We start from the raw sequence: 23,031 nt of genomic DNA, 5'->3' as shown, positions 1-23,031 counted from the left end.
GAGCAAGATGATAGTAGAGGTCTAGGACGAGGTGGCAAATTTGCAATTAAGAAAACAATTAACGAAGAAAAGAAATAGATGATAGTACAGAGAGAAACTCTCTAACTTATGTCCGTTTAAATTAAGAAAGTGTTTCATTTTATTTCATCATTATAATTTTTCTAAATTATTATACAAAATATGATAAACAATTTAATTTTTTCAAATCTTAATTCAACATTTTCAAATTCTAAAATAATAATAATATTAAAAAATAATATTTTAACAATATTTTATTCAACTTTCATCTTTCATAAAAAACCATCTCATCTCATCTCTGAATCCAAACCAGTCCTGGGCTCGTTTGGTTCCTTGACTGCAGCACTCAGCTCGGCTGAGTTCGGTTCAGATTTAAACCTCTTCTAATATTCAAACATCTAACTCTCAAAATCACTAAACTCATCTCAACTTAAAACTTCTTTACACGTGAGACCTACAATATTTTTTAACTCAACATCTCTTTACTCGAGGGACTAATAATATTTTTCAACTTTTCATAAATACATTTAAATTCATCTTGACATCTAAACACATCTAAACTCATCTTAAATAGATCTTACAAAACTTATTCTACCTCATTACTATTCATAGAGAAATAAGATCAACATCAAACTGATTCAGGCTTCATTCAGAACTTAAATTCATCTCAACTTATCATTAAATATTTTCAAATCTCAACATAAAATATAATAAATAATTTAACTTTTTTAAATCTTAAAATAATAATAATTTTAAACCTCTGGTCAAACTCGAATATCCTTGATCAATTTTGACACTACTCTGGCCCGTTTCCTGCTCTAGCTGGACCTCACCAAACCAGGTAACCCATACCTCGGAGAGAGAGTGTATGTCCCCGTAGGATGACACGTATTTCCGTTTTGAATGGCACCGGCGCCTCGCTTCCCCGATCCTGTTGGTCAAAGTCAGACAACACAGTGCAAAAGACCTTAGCTCTAGTTCTTCGTCTTGTTTCTCTCTTTAGTTTTGAAAGGTCAGCTTTGACTGTAAAAGCTTTCTACACACGAAACATAAGTGTGGAAGAAGAAGAATGACCTGACAGAGGAGTTGATGGAAAGGAAGTCGTGAACTTTGCGGCAGCGAATAGAGTTCTTTCCAATTCTCTAAATTTCCTCCAAGGTTCCTTTTAATTTCCATTTCCCCACCTCTAATCTGCGTTCTACACCTCACCTCCCTCGGATCCTTACACACACACACACACACACAATTATATATTGTGGGAACTCTCTCTCTCTTTCTCTCTCTCTGGATCTAATATATCCATCTTCCAATCTCAAAGGTATGTTTTTTTGTCCACTATAAGCGCCTGCGACTATAATTGGACCCGATCTCCGCTGCTTTTCTTTGTTACCTATCCTCTCCAATCTGTACTCTCTTTCATGCCCTGAAATAGGGGATTGATTGATCGGAAAGCTCGGGCAGGAGTAGGACATTCCATAAAAATCTTTCTGATCCGCTAGCAGAGCAAGTATTCCGATTGGAGGAAATTGCCACCCCTCCTGTTTCACCTATCCTTTCATTCCCCAGGGATTCCATACAGCTAGACAAGCATTCCTCTTCTAACCTTTTTCTTGCCCAATTTTTGTTTCTTTAATATGCAGAGTTGATTATGCAGTTAGCTAGTTTTTCCAATAATCTCTTCGTGTTTATTGTACCACGTTAATTGCCGATGCTCCGTAGCTTCTTATAGCCTTGAGCAGGCATTTTCCAACTCGCTGATTCATAATTCCCGTTTCAGTAGCAATAGCATTCTATTTTATTTTTATTCAACCTCGTTGAATCCCTTCACGAGTTCACCCGCAAATTGCGACTATGAATTCTGTCTTTTATACATCTATCTCATGCCTGTCTATCTTTGTTTCTATCTGAATGCAGACGGTGACGGCCTCCTTGTTTTCAACAAAACCTTTTATGGATGAATCTGGGTTTTGATCATTAATGTTCTGTCGAAGTGGGTTTTAGAAGCCCAATCCCTAGTTGATCACGACCACATATGTCAACCAAGATGACCAGTGGGTTGACTACTAAGCTCCGGCTAGTTAGATGCCCTAAATGTCGGCAGCTTCTTCCCGAGTTACCGGACCATCCTGTGTACAAGTGTGGTGGATGCGGTACAATTCTCCAAGGTAATAATCCAAAATAAATCAGAGCAAGTTAGATAAACTCAGTGAATACGAATTAATTTATGCTTGACATGCGTGGTGTAGACATCAGATCTTGAAGTATTCAATTTCAGGAAATTTCTAAAACTCAATGGTGTGGGCTTAAGATGATTATAGCCCCCACCATTTCAACGTCATGTACCATTTCTTGATTATTTTCTCAATTCAAAATAAGCTGACAGACAGTTGTTGCTCTCCTTGAGTTAGCGTATCTACCAATGTAAAAGAATAAAATGGTGGGTTGTTCCCCATTGTTTGGACCCCTTACTATGACTGTTTCCTTGCGATGGACTGCAGCCTTACTATCTGTAGGTTTTATGCCATGGCTTACTCATTTTTCTGCGTGTACAGAATATTGCTTAGCTGTATTGTCACTAAGTTTAATATTGGTTTTTTTCAATCCCTTTCCGGCATGCAGCAAAGAATCAAACAAATGATGTGAAGAGCACAAAATCTGGCTTAAATGAAATGGATAATCCTCAGACAAATGCATTGGATCTTGTTACTGAAGATAAAGAATCTGGCAGCTCTATGCATACAGATACTGTTCCTTCCACTGGAGGATGTTCTTTGGACCAAAACAATGTGGGAGATCCAAGACAATCAGGGTATTGCTGCAGTGAGCATCTTGAAGGTATAAATTTGTTGAATGAAGGTCAGAACAAGGAGCGGGATCGATGCCAGTCAAGGGATTGCAATGGTGAGCTGCTTGGAGGTATAATACACTTATCAAACAATGACCAAAGCAATGAAGATGATGCAATTGAATCTTGTGACAGCAATATCAAACAACCCGAGGATTCCATTGGAGAGTGTTTGGCAACTGACCTTATACCTCCTGAGAATGAAGAGTCATTACCAATAGTAGGATCAAATTTAGAGGTAAAGGCATATGATGATGGCTTACTGTTGGCAGGAGCAAACTCAGAAGTGGATATTAATGAAGGTGATTCTAATATCAAAATTTCAAATACCGACAATAACGTGGCTACAATGGGAAGTACTTCAATTGTTACTCACCATATGGCAGCTAGGGAAAGCATTTCATCAGATACTCCTACATCTTCTCCTAACGAACAGCTTGAGCAACCTCAGAAAAATGTTCATGTGTTTGACCATGTAAGGTCCACAGATACGATAGAAACCACAGAGTTTGCCAACCCCAGCTCTGAGCTCAGTGGTAGACTTATAGATATCTCTAAATCGCCAACCAGAAGTTATTACGCATATGAGGGAAGTGTCTCCTCTTATGATGGTACAGATGATCAATTCCCTGAACGACCTAGACATTTATCTAGAAGTACTTGTAAGGTTGCAAACTTTGTTCCTTCTGAAGAAAGGAACAGAAAGGACAACTTTCTGGTGGACAGCTTGATGAATTGCCATCCTTATCTTAAAGAAGATGGAATTCTTTCATCCACTAAGAAGCATTCAGCCAATAGATGTGGCAAGTGGGATCAAGATGAATTGCTGGAACCCAAATCGCATGGCCGCCCAGTCAGAAACTGGAGGAGACGTGACAGAGAAAATTATCCATCCAGGGTACCTTTCTATGGAAGGGGTTCCCTTGCTGGCTATGAGATTGGTGGCCCCTCAAATCAAGTGCATTATCAGTTTCATCGCAATAGTAGCTTTCAATCATCAGACAAGTCTGATTACCTTGAACAGGACAAGTTGAAATTATTGAGAATCGTTTCTGAATTGCAGGATGAACTTAACAGAAGATGCTATCTAAATGGAAAAGCTGATGGAAGGGTTAACACTTGGAAGGAAAATCATATGTCAACTTACAATGATCATGAGGCACCCGAGGGGGATCTCTATAATGAGTTAAATTATCCTAGGTTTCCCAGAAGAGGTAAGTCTGGAAGCAACTGGCTTGAGCAGCGCAATTTCTCATGTGTACGTTTCTCAGGAGAGGCAACAAGCAGTAGACATGGAGTTCATCACTCTTGTCTTCATTGCCATCCCCAAGACTGGCAATGCTCAGTACAGTTGCCACCTCAATCCATTTTTGGAAATAATCAAGAGTTATGTGGGCTCCATCCTGGTCGCAAATTTTGCAATCCTTCCTACCGCTCTTGTCCTTCAAGTCCCCACCAGTATGCAGACCCTGAGTTTCCCATGTGCAGTCGTGATGCGAAGTCTGAAGAACAGAGGCATAGAGACCGTGAGGTGAAGAAACATCATTCGGCTAAACAACATTTCCGACCCATTGCAGGTGGAGCCCCTATCATATCTTGCTATAATTGCTTGAGCCCTCTGCAGATACCTGCAGATTTTCTTCTCTTTAGAAAGAGATTTCATTGGCTAAGGTGTGGTGCTTGTTCAGAGCTGCTCAAATTTTCACTTCAAAACAGAACTCATTTGGTACCACATGCACTGAATGCTTTTTGTGTCCCTCCACCAAGTGAGGTTGGCGACTATAGTGATGATAGTAATAGGAGATTGGTTTCAGCATCTCACACCAATGCTTCTCCGTATGCTGATCCGGTGTCATGCTCAGATGATTATGGACTCTCATACTGTAAAAGCTGCTCCACTGAAGGAGATCATGTTCCCTTCACGTCCTCTCATGCCCTCCCAGGAATTTCAGATCAAAGAAACATGTTATCTGATCCTTCCAAACCTGTGCATGAAAGGAAGGAGTCTATTGGGAAACGGTCACAAAACAAGCATAAGAATTCAGTGGAAACGTTTGAATCAGCTGGGCTTTCCTCCAACATGTCCAAAGCAGAGAAATTATCCTCTGAAATTGAGCCAAGATCAAGCTCACCCCTTCATCGTCTCATGGGTTATTCCTCACCCAGCGAGGTCATAACTGGCTCAAGGCCGTCTGGTATGGAGTAAGCCTATAGTCTCCAACGAAAACAATGCATGAGGTCAAGGAAATGAGGGATATTGTTTAGTATTTGGTGATCTGGCCATGAGTTAAGCCCTATAGAAGGGCGATATGCTGTTCATAGAAGGGAGTGGTTCTCCAATTGGTCTGTACTGGATGGCAATAATGGCGTTCAAGGAGTATTATCTAGGAGAATGTGTGGTAGGAGTGGGGAATTCGCCAGAAGCAATATGCTGTATCCATTGCCTGGAGGCTGAAGCATTGAGCATTCTGAGAAACGAACAACATTAGTTGATTTCTATACTACGTGTTTGGTTCTGGTTAAAACAAGATTCACGTCTTCGCTCTGGATTATACTGTAGAAGTAGACACGAAAGGCTTTGATTGTTGTATATGTAGATATTCACCCAGATTTCTATCTAAATTTGTATATTTGTGGGGTAGGCTAAGATTGATCGTGTGTAATGAATTTTCAAACTTATTATATGTATTTGATATTAGAGATAATTGAATCGAGATAATAATCATGTGTGATGAATAGTCATGAGGAATATTTACTTGAAAATTGAATTAAGGACTGAAGTGTTGACTTGAAGCTCGATCATAAAATCTTCATCACTGTTTTGATATCATGTTAACTTACCCATTGTCTAAGTTGATGGAAATTACAATTTTTTATTCTAACAACTCGGAAGATTGGAATCTCAATTACAGCTTGTGTTTTCCTATTAATTTCTTTTCATTTTGTATTTGAATGTTATGAATTTAATTAACAAAAAAATATACACAACTAACTTTTCTTCTAAAAAAATCAAAATTGAAAAATAAAGTTGGAAAATTAGGTCAGAAAAAAGCAAAAAAGTTATCAAATGATATGCACAAAAGCATGAATAGATGTAGACGATCATAGCTTAACCACAATATTTTATTTTTCTCTCTCTCAATTTACATCTTCTATAAATTTCTTCACCATATCAAAGTCCTGAGCAAAAACAAAAACTCATCATTCCCTCAATCACCTAGTCCTAAGCAAAAACAAAAACTCATCATTCCCAAAGCCACCGTCACAGCAACCTGAGCAATCTATATAGAACAAGCCTTAAAAAAAGGTGTCAATTCAGGCCGATTCAATTAGAATCAGGCAGAAATCAAGCCAATTTTAATATATTTTTTAAATCGATCACATAATTGATTCTGTGTGATTCAGACCGATTTTAATTGATTCCAATTAATTCAAAGTTTTCTTTATTTTTTAAATTGTATTTGATAAACAAGTTTTTTTTTATTATGAAAATATAATAAAACTACACATATATTAACTTTTTTGTCATTATATTTAATGAGAGTTGTAGAAAAAATGAAAGATAAAACATAGTGTTTTTTACTTTATTTAGTTGAACAGAAAAAATCAGGAAATGAATGAGTATTTTATATTAAATTTGTGTTGATGTACATAATACTAATATTGTGACGCACTTGTAACTTAATGGTGGTATTTTATCTCTTCGTATACGAGAATATTTGAGGCAAGAAAATGTGGCTGAGGTTAAATACATAAATAATATACTTATTGAAACAATTTAGATTTATATCTTATTCTTATTGCAACTAGTCAATAAATTCATATTTTAGGTCCGTTTGGATATTTAGAATATTTTAGTATTTCTTTGAATAGTAGTAAAATAATTTAAATTAAAATGTTTTATTAGATTTTGGGAAAGGAAAGAAAAAAATATTATAAAGTTAAAAGAATTGTATTATTTTTTATATTTTGTTTGACAGTTTAGAAAACTTATAATAATTAAATAAAAAAATTTAAAATTTAAAATTGAAAAGTATCTTATACTTGAGTGATATTTGAAAAAGATGTCTCGGAATACCTTGTTGCACATGGTTGTTATGAGTGTCAGTTGGGGTGGTAGTGAGAGTCGAATGGTGATCTAATATAGAATGAGATCCAAAGGTCAGGTGTAGAAGAAGTATGGCGATCAATATAAAATAAAGATCCAAAGGTCAGGTGCAGAAGAAGAGGAGGTTATCATTCCAGGTGGAGAAAGCTAAAGTTATGCAGCCATCTCCATATAGCATGAGTCAGAAAATGTGGAAGACTGCAATGGCATGAGACTAGTTTGTTAAAGCCAAGGCTAGGACACAGTTCACGCGATTATCAGATGCAAAATGCACGAGCATCACTTCCGCAACAAAAAAAGATTTATATAGATTAGTGAGCTTGGCTGCCCTTCTCTTAACTACGGAGAGTAACCGTCTACTTGTCTAGCTTACGAAAAGAAAGAATTCTCTTGTCTACGGTAACCGCCAACCCCTCCACCACAATAGCCCATAGCTCAATAGTAGGGCACACCTCTAATAATTGCGTCGTTGTACCTAGGCTATGAGGACCCTGAGCCACATGGATAGTTCAATGTGCTCATTAGTGCCTATCCATGAGATGTGGCTTATCCAAAGCACATTATCGTAGTGTACCTCTCTTGTTTGAACCAAGGTTTGAAGAAAAGGAGAGAGTGATGATTTTTTATATAACGAGAGGACCTACCTTGAGACATTTGTCCCAGTTGCCAAGACCAACTCCTTACGGGCCCTCCCTCCTCTCGATCGCTGCCATTTTCGATTGGCCTCTCCATCAGTTAAATGTAAAGAATATTTTCTTCATGGAGACTTAAATGAAAGAGGTCTGCATGCACTTGCCGCCTGGATTTTCTCCTAGGGGGAGGGAGCGAAATTTCTTGTCAGCCAAATTAATGTTCATACAGAAGAGATATCAAAAGTCCCATCACCACAAATCATTAAGAATACTCGGCTTAAAATATAAAACGAGTACATATCTTCCCTGCTTTCTTAGTATTTCTATGTGATCTGGGTAATACCACCTCAGGAGAACTTATAGGCATCTTTAAAAAATGTGAAGACAAAAAATTTTTTTTGACAAGTATTTACACACTTATAGAACTAGATACAAGGCCAAAATGGAGAAGACAAAAATAAAGCCTTTGACCTAGGACAACCGATATCCATGCAAGCGAGATTCAGTTGACACCGTCCCCTTATTTGCTTCTTCGCTTGGAAACAATGGAGATCCTCTGGTCCTGAAGCATGTTCAAGTTGGGAGCCAACAAACGGGTGTACCGGTCAAAATACAAAAGCTGCTTCATGAGAAGTGCAAATTCACGAGGAAATCTCAATCCATATGATTCACTAACCCCAACCTGTGGAACATATAGAAAAATATGAAGCGGTTTAAAACTCAAATTATCATTTGACATACCCAAGGTTATATTTACCTAGCATATCCAAAAACTTTATTTTCAGTCTTACATTACGCTATTTTAATAAAGCAGTACAATTTTATCAGCCCATCCCAGCCCAAAGGCTGGGAGCCCCAAGACCTGCACCCCAATCGTGAACTAATTAATGCTCCTGGCGAGACCATTAATTAATGCCACTTTAGGGAGAGGCAGGAAGTGTCAGTAGTTATAGGTAGCTGTATCAGTAGACATACGTATCCAACTCTTTTATGCATGGCTTGATAACTTTGGGATTGTTCAAGAAACTTCCATGTTGCACACGATTTATAGTCCTAAATGTAAGTTTAATTTAAATACACAATTTATTCATCTTAATTCCATGAACCTTTCTCCCCTTCCCGCTGCTTCTTCTTCCCCTCCAAGTCAAATCATGATAATTCTCAATCAATACTTCAACTATGAGCCAAAGTTGAGTTTTCAAGTATAACTCTACAATCTAGCAGCACTAGAGCATCAGACATACATGCAGCTTCAGGTAGCTGACGTACTAACGATGTTCTAAAGTAAATATTTATAGGCTGCCACCACTTCATTTGACATGGCCAGGCATCCAATAATTTTCTATATCTATATTACTCATTTGTGAGGGCTGACATTGCAATGCACCTACTAAAACCGGTACAATTGCTGATAAAAAGCCTCACTAGCAGCCATTTGTATTTACTTTCTATAATATAAGAGCTCTTACCACGTCAAGAAAGAGTGCATTCATTTGCCTCTCATCAACAACTAGATTAGCAGAGACAGCAGTAGCCTTTGTGGTTGTCCCCCTAGCTGTTGCTACAACTATTTCTGTATCCAAATCCTGCATTAATAACAAAAACAAAATCTGGACGTAAATGTGTTGATCAAGTAGGCTTTAGCTAAAAAAGTATTGATCATTGCCTTTTTTTTTCAATGGCATCAGGTATTTGGGAACAAATTCCTAACTAATACCGAAGGGCCTTGGTAAAGGGTTTTTTGTAAGTGCACCTCGGGTAATTCAAGGGAAAATCATCCCCGTCCAATGGCTCCAAGAGTGTGAATGCGGAGTTTTGAACCCTAGACATCCGGTTTATACAGTTCGCCCCAAGACAACACATCACCCCTTGGGGTTCATGATCATTGCATTCAGTTGTACATTATTAGTCATCCCACTGTGGAAGCATATATACTTGGCCAAGAAAAACTTTTTGGAGTCCATATTATTTCAACAGATAGCAATGACCACAACAAAAACAATAATAAAATTTTTGTAAGCAATAAAGCTGAATAATAAAAGGGAACAAGTGATTGGGGATAAACAGTGGATGGGCAAGTTACGCATGCCATCATACTTGTCATGCACCCCAGAACCTCTTTTAACCAGGGCCTGTGATTTCTTTAGAATAGTGTGGCAAGTGGGACGCATTGGTAAATCGAAGCAGATTTGATTAGAATCTACAGTTTTTACAGTCACGGTGGAAGGGAAATCCATATATATCATTGAGGAGAGCTGGAAACTTATGAAGGAGATGTTTCTAGGGCTATACACAGTGAAATGGGTTATCAAAGTGTTGGAGGAACGTGTGTCAGGAGATAAAAAGGAATTTTATGCATCTATAAGGGACAGTAATAGTATAGCTCGAAGATGTTCAAACATACACGGGTGTTTCATGGCACTAGTGGAGTATGGAGGTGGCGGCAAAAGAAGTTACATATTCATACTGGAAGATATGGAAGGTAGGGGTGGAAGAAACTAGAGGGCATTTTGCAAGAAGTTCAAGACAGTGTGGAGGTTGGAGGTAACATGGGGCACAACAGATGGGACATTGGGCTCTGATCGAATGGAGGAAAGCTATGGAGGTAGGAACTTGGCTCTGGCGCCAAAGGTGGAGGCTCATCACCGTAATAATTGTTCCTACAAGGAGGTGCTAAGATGACGAGGGTGGGCCTGAGGCAAATGTGGAAGTGTAAGGCCTGTCCCAATTTATGGGGCAGGCCAGAGGAACTGCAAGGTTGTCTGCTGCCAGGAACCAGCAACCCACCCTAGAAAGAGACTCGCAACGCCGGGAATCAGCTACCCACGCCGGTAAAAACTCCATGTCAGTGACTCAAATGGAAAAAAATGTAGAGGGGAAGTGTCGGCAGAGTTGGTAACAGCCACAGAAGCGGCCAGCGGTGTTTCCTTGGCCCAGAATGGACAGAAGGGAACAATGTAGTGCAAGGAAGGCCTGTTGAAGGAATTTCAGGGGGTGTCACCTCTGACGAAGGCGTTGCAATATATCGGGAGTGATAAGGAGGGCAATAATGATGTAACGATCAGTGTATTGATAACAGCACCTTTGGAGGACCTGCAGAAGGTTGGAAACCTTACAGAATGTAGGGATGAGCTTGAGAGTGAACTACAGATGATGATAGTTACGAATGAGGAGCAAGACTGGGAGGGTAGGTCTCTATTTTATGAAGGAGATACAGGGAACTTGATGGAATTATAGTGGGCACCAAGGGAGGGTGACGAGATGGCAGATGAACCCACTCCCATAAAGTTTGTACTGCCACATCAGCCCAGATCAGTTTCCTCAGACTGGGTGCTATACAAGGTGAAGGAAATTCAAAAATGTGTGGGGATCGAGTGCGAAGGCTTTGAGGAATAATTTATGGCATTGCTCACAACCATTGAAGAAGGACATGCTCAGTCAAAGAAGTCGGGTTCCAAGAAACAGGGGGAGCTAAATAGGCTAACATGGTCTATTAATTATGAATGCAGCTCAAGGAAGGGACAATCCAAAGGAAGGGGGCTGAAAATTTCTTTATGAAGCCAAAGATTATATCTTGGAATGTCTGAGGGCTTAATGAGAAAAATAAGCGACTTCGTATAAAAAAAAAATCTGCTTCGGGAGTGGAGGGCGGATATCATTTGCTTGAAGGAAACTAAGATAGAAATTATTTCTTTTTTTTTTTTTATAAGTAAAAAATTATATATATATCAAAAGGAGAAACCAAATACATTGAATGTATACAAGAAAACACATTGCCTAAAATGACCCAAAAAACCCATAATGACCCAAAAAGCCCGTGGAAAAACAACCCAAAATACACCAGACCCGATCCCAACTTCTTGTTTCCCATAGAACTAAAACTCTACTTGAAAAACCAACCCCAACCCCTTGATTCCCGTCTTCACAATGCCCTCCCTTTAGACTTCCCTCTATATGAGCTACCACTCTTAGCGTCGTAGTTGATTGTCCAAGAAAGACGTTGTAACTCCCTGCTTTTCTTGAAATTTGATTTGGTTTCAAGCGCGTGACTTGCCTCAATCGCAGTTATTAGTTCTTTAAATTGATATTCACATCCTCCATGTGAGATTCCCACAAACTGCTGAATCTCGTTAACTTTAGGCAGAATCCCAGTCTGCTATTGGAGGAAGAGAGACCAGGGGAACAACGTTATCCCCAAACACAGTATCCAACTGCACTCCCAACTCTACACAAGGCACCAACGCCAAACTCATAGGTTCTCCACCAACTCCATTGGTTCTCTCCATTGGAAATTCTGGGTTGACAGCAAGTCCCTTCACCTCTAGGGTGATAGCGGATCCTACATCTCCTTTAGACGTCGGCAGTACACTCAACTCTGACGAGGGAGCCATAGTTTCTTCGGGGACCAAGGGTGTAATACCGACTATCAGTCTATCCTGTGTTACATGAAGCGAATGACATTCCACTGATGTCTCTACGCCGATACTCGATGTAGACCCTGCTTCAAATAACCTAGATTTCCTTTTGACCCGCCATACTCTCCTTAATTTGGTTATAGGGACAAGGCCGAATCCGATCTTCCATTTTCCTTTTTCTGAGTTTAAAGGATTCGGGCATATCTTGTTACTTACAACCCTGTTGCCTCCAACTAAAAGTCGGTCTATTTTCGTAGACAATATAATTATCGTTGCCTTCAACTCGCCAAGTTGGGTTTCCATCTCTTTTATAGAATTGTGCATCTCGACGAGCTGGTCGTGAGACATAATTTGCAGACCCTCCTCACTCTGAATCCCCGAAGCCTGACCCGTCTTTAGAGCTGCTGCATAGGATCGCCTCGCCACATGTCTGCTACGTGGCTCCCTGACAAAGCCATGTCCTACAACACCTTGTCCTTTCAAGCCGTCACTCCCTCTCTTGCCGAAGGAAAAATCACGCAGCACCTCCCCATCCTTCTCTAGCAGTAGCCACTGCTCCCCACCTCAGGAATGAAAATAAAATTCCTCCTCTCTCCACCTCCATACTCCTCCACCGCCATATAACGTCCTCGAGCATTCGAGCAACGATGCGCTGTGAAACTGCGTCTACCTTCCCGGACCGTAGAGAAAAAATCTTGTTTCTCATCTTTTGTGCACGCTTCCATGGCCTTGGCCAGACACTGTACTATTGTTAAACCCAGAACCAGCTTAGATATCACCCTTCGACTCCTTTCAGTGATGACCAACATCATGCTCCCCTCCTTCATCAATGTAAAGGATTTAGATTCTATGACCAACTCCATAGAAGAACCCATGCTGACCAACTCCCCTCCTTCAACAACCATTCGTCATCTCAAAGAATCTAAATCTGCGACACAAGGACACGGCTGAAGACCAAGACTGCAGACCACGGCTGAAGACCACTACTTGACGCTGGAGTACTCCCAGAAGACTCGCCGGAAAACGTTGACTTGTTCTGTGTAGACGGCAAGACCAACGGAGTCGTCGTGGGGGTCGCCGAAGTACTCTGAGAGACGACAAAGGAATCTAGGTCACCGGAGGGTGGACCAACGCCGGACAGCCCTCAGTGTAGTCGCCGGGGTCCATCGGCTTTATCTATGACTAAACGGTGCGGTATCTCTCGCGGGCAGGGTTGGGTGGCAGCCGATCTACGGTTTTCTCACTTCGTAAGGATTTCTCTCTCCTCAGGACCAACGCCAGATGGCCCTCAACGAAGTGCTGGGGCCTGTCGGCTTTGTCTGTGACGGCAGTGAGGGGTCACTCGCCGGCAATGGTGGATGGCGGCAGTCTCCTTAGGGTTTTCTTGGATGTACGAGGAGAGAGAATATGGCGCTTGTTTTTCTAAGAGAGAATATGACGCTTCTAGAAATTATTTCAAGAAGCATTGTTCGTAACTTGTGGAACTATTCATATGTTGATTGGGTGTATCTTGCATCTCTTAGGGCCTCAAGTGGTATCAGTCATGTGGGATCAAAGGGTAGTGAATAAAATTGAAGATTACATAGGGGAGTATACAGTGGCATGTTCATTTAAAAATGTGGAAGATGATTTTACGTGGGCCTTTGCCGGAGTTTATGGGCCGAATCTAGACAGCCAAATACGACTTCTATGGGAGGAGATTGCTGGGTTACAAAGTTGGTGGGACATGCCTTGATGCATAGGGGGTGATTTCAATGTTATTAGGTTCCCGAGTGAAAGATCAGAGGAGAGTAGGCTTCGGTCTACAATGACGGAATTCTCGGATTTTATATTTGAGATGGGTTTGGTGGACATTCCTCTTATAGGTGGAACATACACATGGTCAAATAATCAAACCTAGTCTAAATTGGACAGATTTCTAGTCTCTATCAGATTGGGAAACCCATTACCCAGAGTTATGTCAGAAAAGACTAACTTGCCTATGTTCAGGTCATTTCCCTATCTTACTAGATTGTGGAGGTATTCGTGGCGGGTGTAGGTATTTCAAATTCAAGAATGTGGTTGAAAACTGAGGGCTTTGTAGAAAGGATTAGGCAATGGTGGTCCTCCAATCTAATACATGGCACTTTGTTTTTACAGGGAAGCTGAAAGCTTTAAAAAGAGATCTCAAGATATGGAATGCACAAGTTTTTGGAGATGTAGGCGACCGAAGATGTCTCTAATGGAGGAATTGCAGGAGATAGAAAGGGCAGAGGAGGGTCAGGCACTATCTATGGAGGAAATCTCTTGAAAGATGGAATTAGTTACAGAACTTGAGAGAGTTATATTATTGGAGGAGATTTCATGGCGCCAAAAATTTTGAGCATTGTGGTTAAAAGGAGATAGAAGCACGAAGTTTTTCCATAAAGTGGTCAACTCACATAGAAGGACTAACAACATTGAGATGTTCAATATTGATGGTGTTGTGTCAACGGAGCTTCCAATGATTCAGGAACATGTTGCTGGTTTTTTGAACAATTACTCACCGAGCAAGTAGTGTGGCGGCCTAAACTCGATGGATTAGGATTTGAGACCATTGAGCAGCAAAGTGCTACCTTAATGGAGATGCCTTTTGATGAGACAGAGGTCTATGAAGTGGTGAGAAGGATTGTCAAAGACAAAGCCCTGGTCCAGACGGTTTCTCTATGTGATTCCTCCAATCCTGTTGGAAGGTGGTGAGGGAAGACTTGATGAAGGTTTTCCAAGAATTTTTCTCATTTGGCAAGTTCAAGAAAAATCTCAATGCCACTTTTATTGTGCTTATTCCAAAGAAGGTCGGGGATTTGAATGTTAAAGATTTTCGGCCAATTAGTCTTGTGAATGGGGCATATAAGATTATCTCCAAGGTTTTAGACAACTGCTTGGGGGAGGTTTTGGGGAGGGTTATTTCGAGACCACACAACTAAAAGGAATACAAATATTGGATCTAGTACTAATCGCCAATCAATGTCTAGATAGCATATTAAAATCAAGAGAACCAGGTGTTCTATGCAAGCTGGATATGAAGTCGTGTGACCATGTTAACTGGGACTTCCTATTATACTAGCTTGGGAGGTGTGTGTTTAGGGAGAAGTGGTGCTCATGGATTACTGCATCTCAACTGCGAGGTTCTCGGTTTTGGTCAATGGCAATCCAGTTGCTTTCTTTAAAATTTCACACAGCCTAAGACAGGGTGATCCGTTGTCCCTACTTCTCTTTGTTATTGTTATGGAGGCACTAAGTAGGATGATGTCGGCTATGGTGGACAATGGCTTTATGGCTGGATTTTCGATTGGTGACACCAAGGGGAACCCTTAACATTTCTCATTTGTTGTTTGTAGATGACACCTTGGTATTTTGTAAAGCAGAACAAATCAGATTGAAGGTGAATATATCCAAATCGGAGTTGGTCCCAATTGGAAACGTTCGAAACCACCGGCAGTTGGCCAACATTCTTGGATGCAAGGTCTCATCACTTCCCATGAAATACCTTGGCCTTCCTTTGGCGGCCTCTTTCGGGTCTAAATCTATATGGGATGAAGTAATAAAAAAGATTAAACGTAGGTTGGAAGCAATTGTATTTGTTAAAAGGTGGTAGGACCACCCTAATCAAGAGCACGCTGTCCAATTTACCAACTCACTTCTTATCTTTGTTCCCATTCCCGGCTAGCGGGAAAATCCGAATAGAGAAACTCCAGCGTGATTTCCTTTGGAGTGGATTGGGGGATGAGTTTAAGTTCCACCTGGTCAAATGGGACAAGGTTTGTTCTCCAATTTCTACCGGTAGGTTGGGATTAGAAACTTGAGGGTATTCAACCGGGCTCTTCTTGGGAAATGTTTGTGGCGATATAACATTAAGAGGGAAGCTTTATGGAAGTTAGTGATTTGATCTATATGGGTGTATTGGGGGGGCGGGGGGTGGAGTACCAGGAAAGTACAAGGAGTGTATGGAGTGGAAGTTTGGAAGCACATATGAAGAAGGTGGGGGATTCACTCAACACATTAGAGTTGTGATGGGTACGGATTTAGAATAAAATTCTGGCATGATTTCTGGTGTGGAGATCGAGCTCCTAAGGACACATTTCCTGCAGTTTGGGATTGGATGTGAACAAGAAGCATCAGTTGCGGATCTCATGGAGATATCTAGTAACTCAACCCAGTGGAATGTGAATTTATGAGGTCAGCTCATGATTGGGAAGTCAACAGTTTTGCTAATTTCTTAAGAACCTTGTATGCCATGAGACTGAGCAATCAGGGAATTGATAAGCTGTGGTGGACACTTGCTAGAAAAGGTGTTTTCTCTGTCTGCTCCTTTTATAAGACCCTCACCAATCCGCAACAAAATAGCTTGCTTTCCATGGAGAAGTATTTGGAGAAACAATGCGCCTCCTAAGGCAAACTTTTTCGCTTGGACAGCTTCATCAGGAAAGATCTTGACTATGGATAATCTACGAAAATGTCAGGTGATTGTTGTAGACTGTTGTTGTATGTGCAAAAAGAATGGAGAGACCATGGATCATTTTCTACTACATTGTGAGGTCGCTAGATCGCTATGGGATGATGTCTTAAGAAGATTGGAGTTCGCCTGAGTTATGCCTGCTACAGTGGTTGAGCTCCTGGTAGTTGGAAGAATTTGGATGGGATTCCACAAATCTCAACCGCGTGGAAGATGATTCCTATATGTATTCTTTGGTGCCTATGGAAGGAAGAAAATGATCGAAATTTTGAAGATAAGGAGCGAACATTGGAGGAGATTAGAGTGTTCTTTGTTAAAACTTTGTTCCTTTGGGAGAGTGTTGTAGATTGTAATAAATTTTCATGATTTTCTTCTTTCTACCTCTCCCTCTTAGCTAGGTGTAAACTCTTGTATACTCCTTGTGTACTTGGGCTATGTCTATTCATATTAATACAAATATCTTTCACTTATAAAAAAAAGGGAACAAAATTTTCTTGTTTCTCAAATTTCTGTTTTCTCTCCACCTTAAGCACCATGTACATTATTGAATATAGAACATAAAAATGGTTTGAGAATAACAACTTTAACCAGAACATGTACACGTGTTTCATAAAGCTCTAGAGTCATGGAGTTCTTAATGAAATTGGACTGAAGTTTCAACATATATCAATTGTCTACATGGATAATTTACAGTTCTTGCCTGTATTGACAAAAATATCTTTTCCAAGTCTCGCGCAAAGGCCTCAGCATCGATATCCTTGTTTGTAGCCCCCATTTCAATCAAGGCAGATGCCATTGACTCATACTCTTCCGCTGCTATCGATGCCAAAAATACTTCCATAGCAGCCCATGTTTTCGGGGATATCCGCCCAACAATTCCTGTAAGATAAATCTATTATGTGTTACATGCAACAATGCTTTGATGTAAAAATCCTGGATGCTATTACCAATCAAATTAGTCCATAAGCACCTGAATGGTCAATTTAATTGGTGGCACCAAGTAGATAACAGGAAAATGGTTGCCACTTTCAGTAATGGGGTGTATGAGAAAATTCAGGAGAAGGCTGCAATTTAGTCACCTGAAGTGGGGGCAAAAACTGGACCTTAATCAACCAAAGCCTAGTTGTACCATATAAAGTGCTCAAATTTTTAAGGCTTACAAAACATTGCACCTTTTGTGTGCTGGGAAGCAGGAATTCATTTGAATCTCATGGTACATATGAAAAAGTAAGGTCATGTCTATCAATACATTGCTTTGTCTTTATACTCCATTAAATATTAACTAATAAATCTCTTCTATTTTCTAGGAAAAACTAAATTTTAATTTCCAACTTCCATATTACTTTTGCCATTGATGTATGGGAAGCCTACATTATTTTTATAGAAAAACTACGAACCAGTTAACAAGTATTTCATGGTGATACCAAATTTATTTCATGGAACTATTGTGGTTGAAGCAACCTTGGCAGAGCAAATTTATGGGAAAAGCTGCAAGTTTCAAGTTGAAAGCATATAGTGCAAGGAAGTTTATAAACCATAAAAATATATGCTAGTAATCAATAGTTAAACACTACAGCTATAAAAATGTCTGGTGACTTTTTAATCCGGCATAGAATGACAAAACCATAGGAAAGATAAGCCTCAAGTGCTTTGTGCTCTAAATTGGTAGTCAGCCAGTAAAAATCACAGAAAAAGGAGGAGAATTGCATAAAATGGCTAATGTAAACTTACTGACCATATATGAATAATAAATCATTAGTAAAGTGAGTAGAAGGAATGAGCATATCATGATGGATGAGGGGAATACTAGCAAGGGAAAGGAGAGGAATTAAGCAAAATGTAGGGGAGGCTCCTATTGAGGAAAACAAAAAGGGTGCCACTTAAGATGCTTGACCATTAAATGAGCCAGTGACTAATGTAAAGCATTTTAAGAGTTCATGATGAAAGATTATATCTAAATAGATCACAGCTAAAACTAAATCATGAATTCAGATAATCGCAAAAGATAAATGCTTACCAAAATCAAGAAACCCAATACGGCCATCACGTAACAACCACAAATTGCCTGCATGCACATCTGCATGGAAGGATTCACAGGCAAGCAAACTACCAAACCTGCAATAGCGTTTCATCAAGAACGTGACGCTTTAACGCCTGGACAGAAATAAGCATCAACCTTGCAAGCATAAGCATTACATATAAGACTTTGGTCCTACCATACATTAAGGGCAGTTATGAGACTAGACTCTGGGTTAGAAACAAGCGAAGTTATAGAGTCTAGGTCAGTAAGAGGAACGCCGTAGAGCCTTTGCATTGTCAGAACTCGTTGGGTGCTGCAGTACTGATACACTTTTGGAGCTGTAGCCTGCTGTGTCAGTCCCATAGCTTCCAAATATCTTCTAAAGGACTCAATATTTGCTGCCTCCTTGTAAAAGTCAACTTCTTCAAGCATCGACTCTCTTATGTCTTTGACAATACCAACCTGCTGAAAGGAAGATTACATTACACTGAAGCTTCATGCTATCGTCATTTTATATAACAAATGAAAAAAAAAGTCATACAGTATTCATGAATTATAAGAAAAGTTTAGATGGTTCGTTCCAAAAGTATAGGGAAGTAAGTACACCACCACAAAAACCTACTATGACATTATTGCATCACATTACTTTAAATGCCACTAAATTGGAATACCCAAAAATTGATTGTACATCCCCAAATTTGGCTACACCAATGTGGAACTAAAGAAAATGCTAATGGTAGATAATTGTTAGCTGCTTGAAATATCGGGAAGGTGTTTATGCTTGTAATCCAAGGTAATCATTGAAGTGATTAGTTCCATACCAATGATGTACGGCTGAATTCAGGATTCAAAAACTCCAATATCCGAGCAACTACGTAAACAAAATTAAGATCTGCCACCAATATATCCTCTATTCCAGGTTTCAAGACTTTTATAACTACATCCTCACGAGAGCCTCTGAGCCTTGCACCATGAACCTGCCAATTAACATAAATTCTTATCTTTATCGCTCAGAAATGCATTTTAGAAAAGAGAGTAGGAAAATAAATAAACCTGTGCTATTGAGGCCGAAGCAATTGGAGTTGAGTCAACATATTCATAGACACTATCTATGGGTCTCCCCAATTCCTCACGCAAAATCTTTTGGATGTATTCGAAAGGAACTGCAGGAGCTCTATCAAAGCAGTTCTGAAATTCTTGGACATATTCTGGTGGGAACAGTGTGGGTGCAGATGCAATGAACTACCAGTAGCAAGCCAAGTTATTCATTATTAAAACATACCTTGCATTTGAAAATTTACTAAAAGATAAGAAAGAGAATCACAAAAAGACAAATATTTTTACAAAAGAGATGGAATACACCAACAAAGTGGCCATATGAGCTAAGCGGCATTTTTTCATGTCCATATAGCTAAAATACAGCAATTATATTTTAAAAGTACAAAAGTAATTTGCATAACTTGAGACGTACCTGACCTAGTTTGATATATGTTGCTCCCATTCGTTCAAACAATCTCCTCAAATAAAGTGGGGAAAGTAGTCCAAGCTGCGATTGAGTTGGTAATCCAACAGATGAATTTGTGGACTACAAAAGATGAAAATGTGTCATTATTTCTGTCAACATTCTCAGATTTCTTTCGTGGAAAAAATGGAGACCTCAAATCAAATCAAATTATTATTGAGCATATTAACTACTTCAACATGATTTATGTTAGGATCTTACATGGTGCGCGCGTGCGCACACACAGAGGAGAATGTAATAATTTGAGAAAAAACAACACTCCGCTCAATCTTCAACTGTATCCGAGGAAGAAATCTTTTTATCATATTAATGACCCAATCTACTTTGCGTGAAAACCACAACATCCTACTTCTAAAAGACCAAACCCCAAGAATTATACACTGAACGACTCCTGTATCCTAAAAGAGAATCTTCCCAAGGCTTACAGCTACACTTTCATAATATTCATGCATCATTTGCAGTTTTTTCAATTAAAGCGTACCACAAGTGCATTTTCTTCACCCTCGAAGTCAAACCGTAATAAGGGGCACAACTTTGCTAGGAACATTTTTTTTAATTCTTCGCTATCAGGATGCAGCTTAGTGGTCAAAAGGGGGTTTAATTATCCTGAAGGTTGATGGGCTGGTTGAGTTGTGCATTCAATGATTCAAACAACTTGACTTTGTTCCACACCAGGAGTTCTCCAGATTAACAGATACATGATTCTGATGGGTAGGATTGTGTATCGAGTTTCCTCAGAGGTGGGTTCAAACGTCTTGGCTTAGTGAGGTTCACATAATTAAAAGAAATTGCTAGGAATTTTTATTACAGGATGAACTTCCCATAAATTGAATGGGAAGAACATCTCACAAGGAGCTAGAGATGTACAGGGGATACCTTTGAAACATCAGCAAGCCACTCGCTACCCACACCAAGAAATGCTTGGATACCTTGGGCCAGTCTAAGGGCACCCCGAGGACCAGTGTTAATTGATGTCTGGACAATATCCTCCACCAGTTTAGGCAAGGTCTCTAAAGTATCTGAAAATATAACAACTATGATTTTTAAGCCTCAGTTTTAACTTTAAACATACAACTTCACAGTTGGATAATGAGAAGTACCAAAAGTGAATGGAAGAAATAATATTTGGCAAGACCATTTGGATTACCACTGAACTTCGAGAATCTTAGCTAATTGCATGCTGGGACAAAGCGAGAATTATAAGTTTAGAAGGACCGGATACTTTTTTTTTTTTTTTTTTTTCTGGCACCAGGTGTCCGCAAACAATGTCCCGAGTAATCCCGGGAGTGCATAGGCTCTCGGTAAGGAGTTTTCCGCAAGTGCACTTCGGATAATTCAAATAGAAAATCCCTCAGTCAGATGGCTCCTAAAGATTGTCTAAAGATTGTCTGCACCCAAGGGGATTTGAAGGTCTAAGGAGAGCATACCCTCAAGCCCAAGTCCTTTACCATTTGAGCCAACCCCTAGGGGTTTAGAAGGACCGGATACTTTTAGTTGAGTTGAAATTTTTTAGGAACAACATTGATAAAAAAAAATTAAAAAAAAAAAACGAAAAGAATTTTTGAATTTCCATTCTTCCAAGAAATTTAATAATTTTACATCTAATATTTTTATATGTTGCAATTAAAATAATAAGTTGAATTATGGAAGCGAGATATATAAGAATTATAAAAAAGAGGTAATTACGTGCGAACAATAAACTAAGGTTTATACTTTTCTTAATATCACTACCCAATGAAGGTGAGTGTTTTCAAATATATTTCATTCAGATAATTACAAATTTCAAAAGAGAAATAATATACTGCTATCATTGTATTCTAATTTTCTTGAAAAATTGAAAAAAATGTTATCACCATAGAATTCTAATTTAATGATGATGATAAGAAAGGGCCGAATAACAAAACGTAGACGCTGCAAGGAACCCCTTGCTCTGAAAAGGGAGACTGGCAATATTAGAGCCAAATTGCCAAAAAGTTGAGGAAGCGAAACATAGAAACTGGGTAGAAGCAGCCAGTTATGGAAACTGCCAAAAGTTGCACGCTTGTCGTGTGAGATTTTATTCGACAAAAAATCAGAACTTTCCCTACCCATAAGAGAGAGAGAAAGAGGGGGTAAATTATTAAAGATATGAAATGCGTGACCTACCTTCGAGGCGGCGAGAGGAGAAAGGATCTTGGGCTTGAGAATAACGGGCAGAAAAAAATAAACGGTTTGAGCCACGATTGTTCAGCTTTCTTCGTCTTAAAGAATAGTCTTTACCCGATGAAAACAACAGGGGATGACGATGATGGTGGAACAATGGTGTTATCGGTAAGCGACCGCATCTCACGGCTGAAACCGCCATCTTCCCCTTCTCTATCTCCAGCTGCAGGATGCAGCAGCCCTCTTTTATGTCCAGAAAATCAATGTTTCTTTTGTCTACGTCTGCCTGTCTAAAGCGAGCGTGCACGTGGCACCGCAGTTCTGGTCTTCATCGTTCCACGGCATGCAGGTTTGTCTTTAAGAAAAAAAATCTCGGACCTCGGTATGTTTTATTATCCACCCCCAAATTAGAGCTTGTTGGAATAACTGTAGTTAAGATTAATTCGAAGTATAGTAATGAAATTAAACGAAAGAAATTGATGACAATCACATAGAAAGAACACTAAGAATTAAGTGGTTCGACTCAAAATAAGCCTACGTCCACTGGTGGAGTCGGTATCGAAGATTTCACTATCAACAGAGATGGAATACATATGAATACAACAAAACTTCACAATGAAGTTATCTCTCAAACTCATTTTAGACTTCTCTCTCAAGAAAACACTTAAAAAACAAGCAAAATGAATTCTGAAGTCTCTTACAAAGAAGTGGGCGCCGTTTGATATTTATAGGAAAAGTGAGAATTCACTTTTGTGAACATTGGCTCGAGCGAACGTCGAGCGAGTGTCGAGCGAGCGTAGATATTCTGCACTTCGCTCAAGCCAACAGTTGTGCGAGAGTCGAGCGAAGCTCTCT

The 23,031-nt window shown here is 39.6% G+C and overlaps 2 protein-coding genes across 5 annotated transcripts; one reads left to right on the top strand and one right to left on the bottom strand.

Moving 5' to 3' along the window:
• Positions 1-879: 879 nt before the first annotated feature.
• LOC121265037 (protein ENHANCED DISEASE RESISTANCE 4) lies at positions 880-5,582 on the top strand. 3 transcript variants are annotated; one of them, XR_005940599.1, is made up of 4 exons: positions 880-1,176; positions 1,933-2,183; positions 2,638-5,177; positions 5,252-5,582. XR_005940599.1 is itself a non-coding variant. In XM_041168478.1 (4 exons), the coding sequence occupies exons 2-3, from the start codon at positions 2,051-2,053 to the stop codon at positions 5,067-5,069; spliced, it is 2,565 nt and encodes an 854-aa protein (XP_041024412.1). In that variant the 5' UTR covers positions 881-1,176; positions 1,933-2,050; the 3' UTR covers positions 5,070-5,082; positions 5,161-5,582. The 3 variants fall into 3 exon arrangements, 2 of the variants coding, with proteins under 2 accessions (XP_041024412.1, XP_041024419.1); XM_041168478.1 differs by having other exon boundaries at positions 881-1,176; positions 2,638-5,082; positions 5,161-5,582; XM_041168485.1 differs by lacking the exon at positions 880-1,176 and adding an exon at positions 1,183-1,336 and having other exon boundaries at positions 2,638-5,082; positions 5,161-5,582.
• Positions 5,583-7,852: 2,270 nt separating this feature from the next.
• LOC121253451 (uncharacterized aarF domain-containing protein kinase At5g05200, chloroplastic) lies at positions 7,853-22,432 on the bottom strand. 2 transcript variants are annotated; one of them, XM_041153466.1, is made up of 10 exons: positions 22,180-22,432; positions 20,911-21,053; positions 19,984-20,097; positions 19,566-19,754; positions 19,334-19,489; positions 18,709-18,977; positions 18,510-18,607; positions 17,193-17,371; positions 9,073-9,189; positions 7,853-8,285 (listed from the first exon to the last, which is right to left on the bottom strand). In XM_041153466.1, exons 1-10 carry the CDS (start codon positions 22,376-22,378, stop codon positions 8,124-8,126), a joined length of 1,626 nt encoding a protein of 541 aa, XP_041009400.1. In that variant the 5' UTR covers positions 22,379-22,432; the 3' UTR covers positions 7,853-8,123. The 2 variants fall into 2 exon arrangements, with proteins under 2 accessions (XP_041009400.1, XP_041009403.1); XM_041153469.1 differs by having other exon boundaries at positions 18,709-18,974; positions 22,180-22,430.
• Positions 22,433-23,031: the final 599 nt, after the last annotated feature.

The sequence above is a fragment of the Juglans microcarpa x Juglans regia genome, chromosome 1D, assembly GCF_004785595.1.
Source record: "Juglans microcarpa x Juglans regia isolate MS1-56 chromosome 1D, Jm3101_v1.0, whole genome shotgun sequence".
Taxonomy (NCBI): Eukaryota; Viridiplantae; Streptophyta; class Magnoliopsida; order Fagales; family Juglandaceae; genus Juglans; species Juglans microcarpa x Juglans regia.
Note: the sequence above shows the minus strand (reverse complement) of the source record. Positions and strands in the feature narration are given on the sequence as shown.

Coding starts and splice junctions, on each gene's coding strand:
- LOC121265037 (XM_041168478.1), top strand. CDS start 2,051: ATGTCAACCAAGATGACCAGTGGGTTGACTACTAAGCTCCGGCTAGTT. Junction 2,184..2,637: donor ATGCGGTACAATTCTCCAAG/GTAATAATCCAA, acceptor TCCGGCATGCAG/CAAAGAATCAAACAAATGAT.
- LOC121253451 (XM_041153466.1), bottom strand. CDS start 22,378: ATGGCGGTTTCAGCCGTGAGATGCGGTCGCTTACCGATAACACCATTG. Junction 9,190..17,192: donor AGATATTTTTGTCAATACAG/GCAAGAACTGTA, acceptor TTATTAATGCAG/GATTTGGATACAGAAATAGT. Junction 8,286..9,072: donor ATGCACTCTTTCTTGACGTG/GTAAGAGCTCTT, acceptor TATGTTCCACAG/GTTGGGGTTAGTGAATCATA.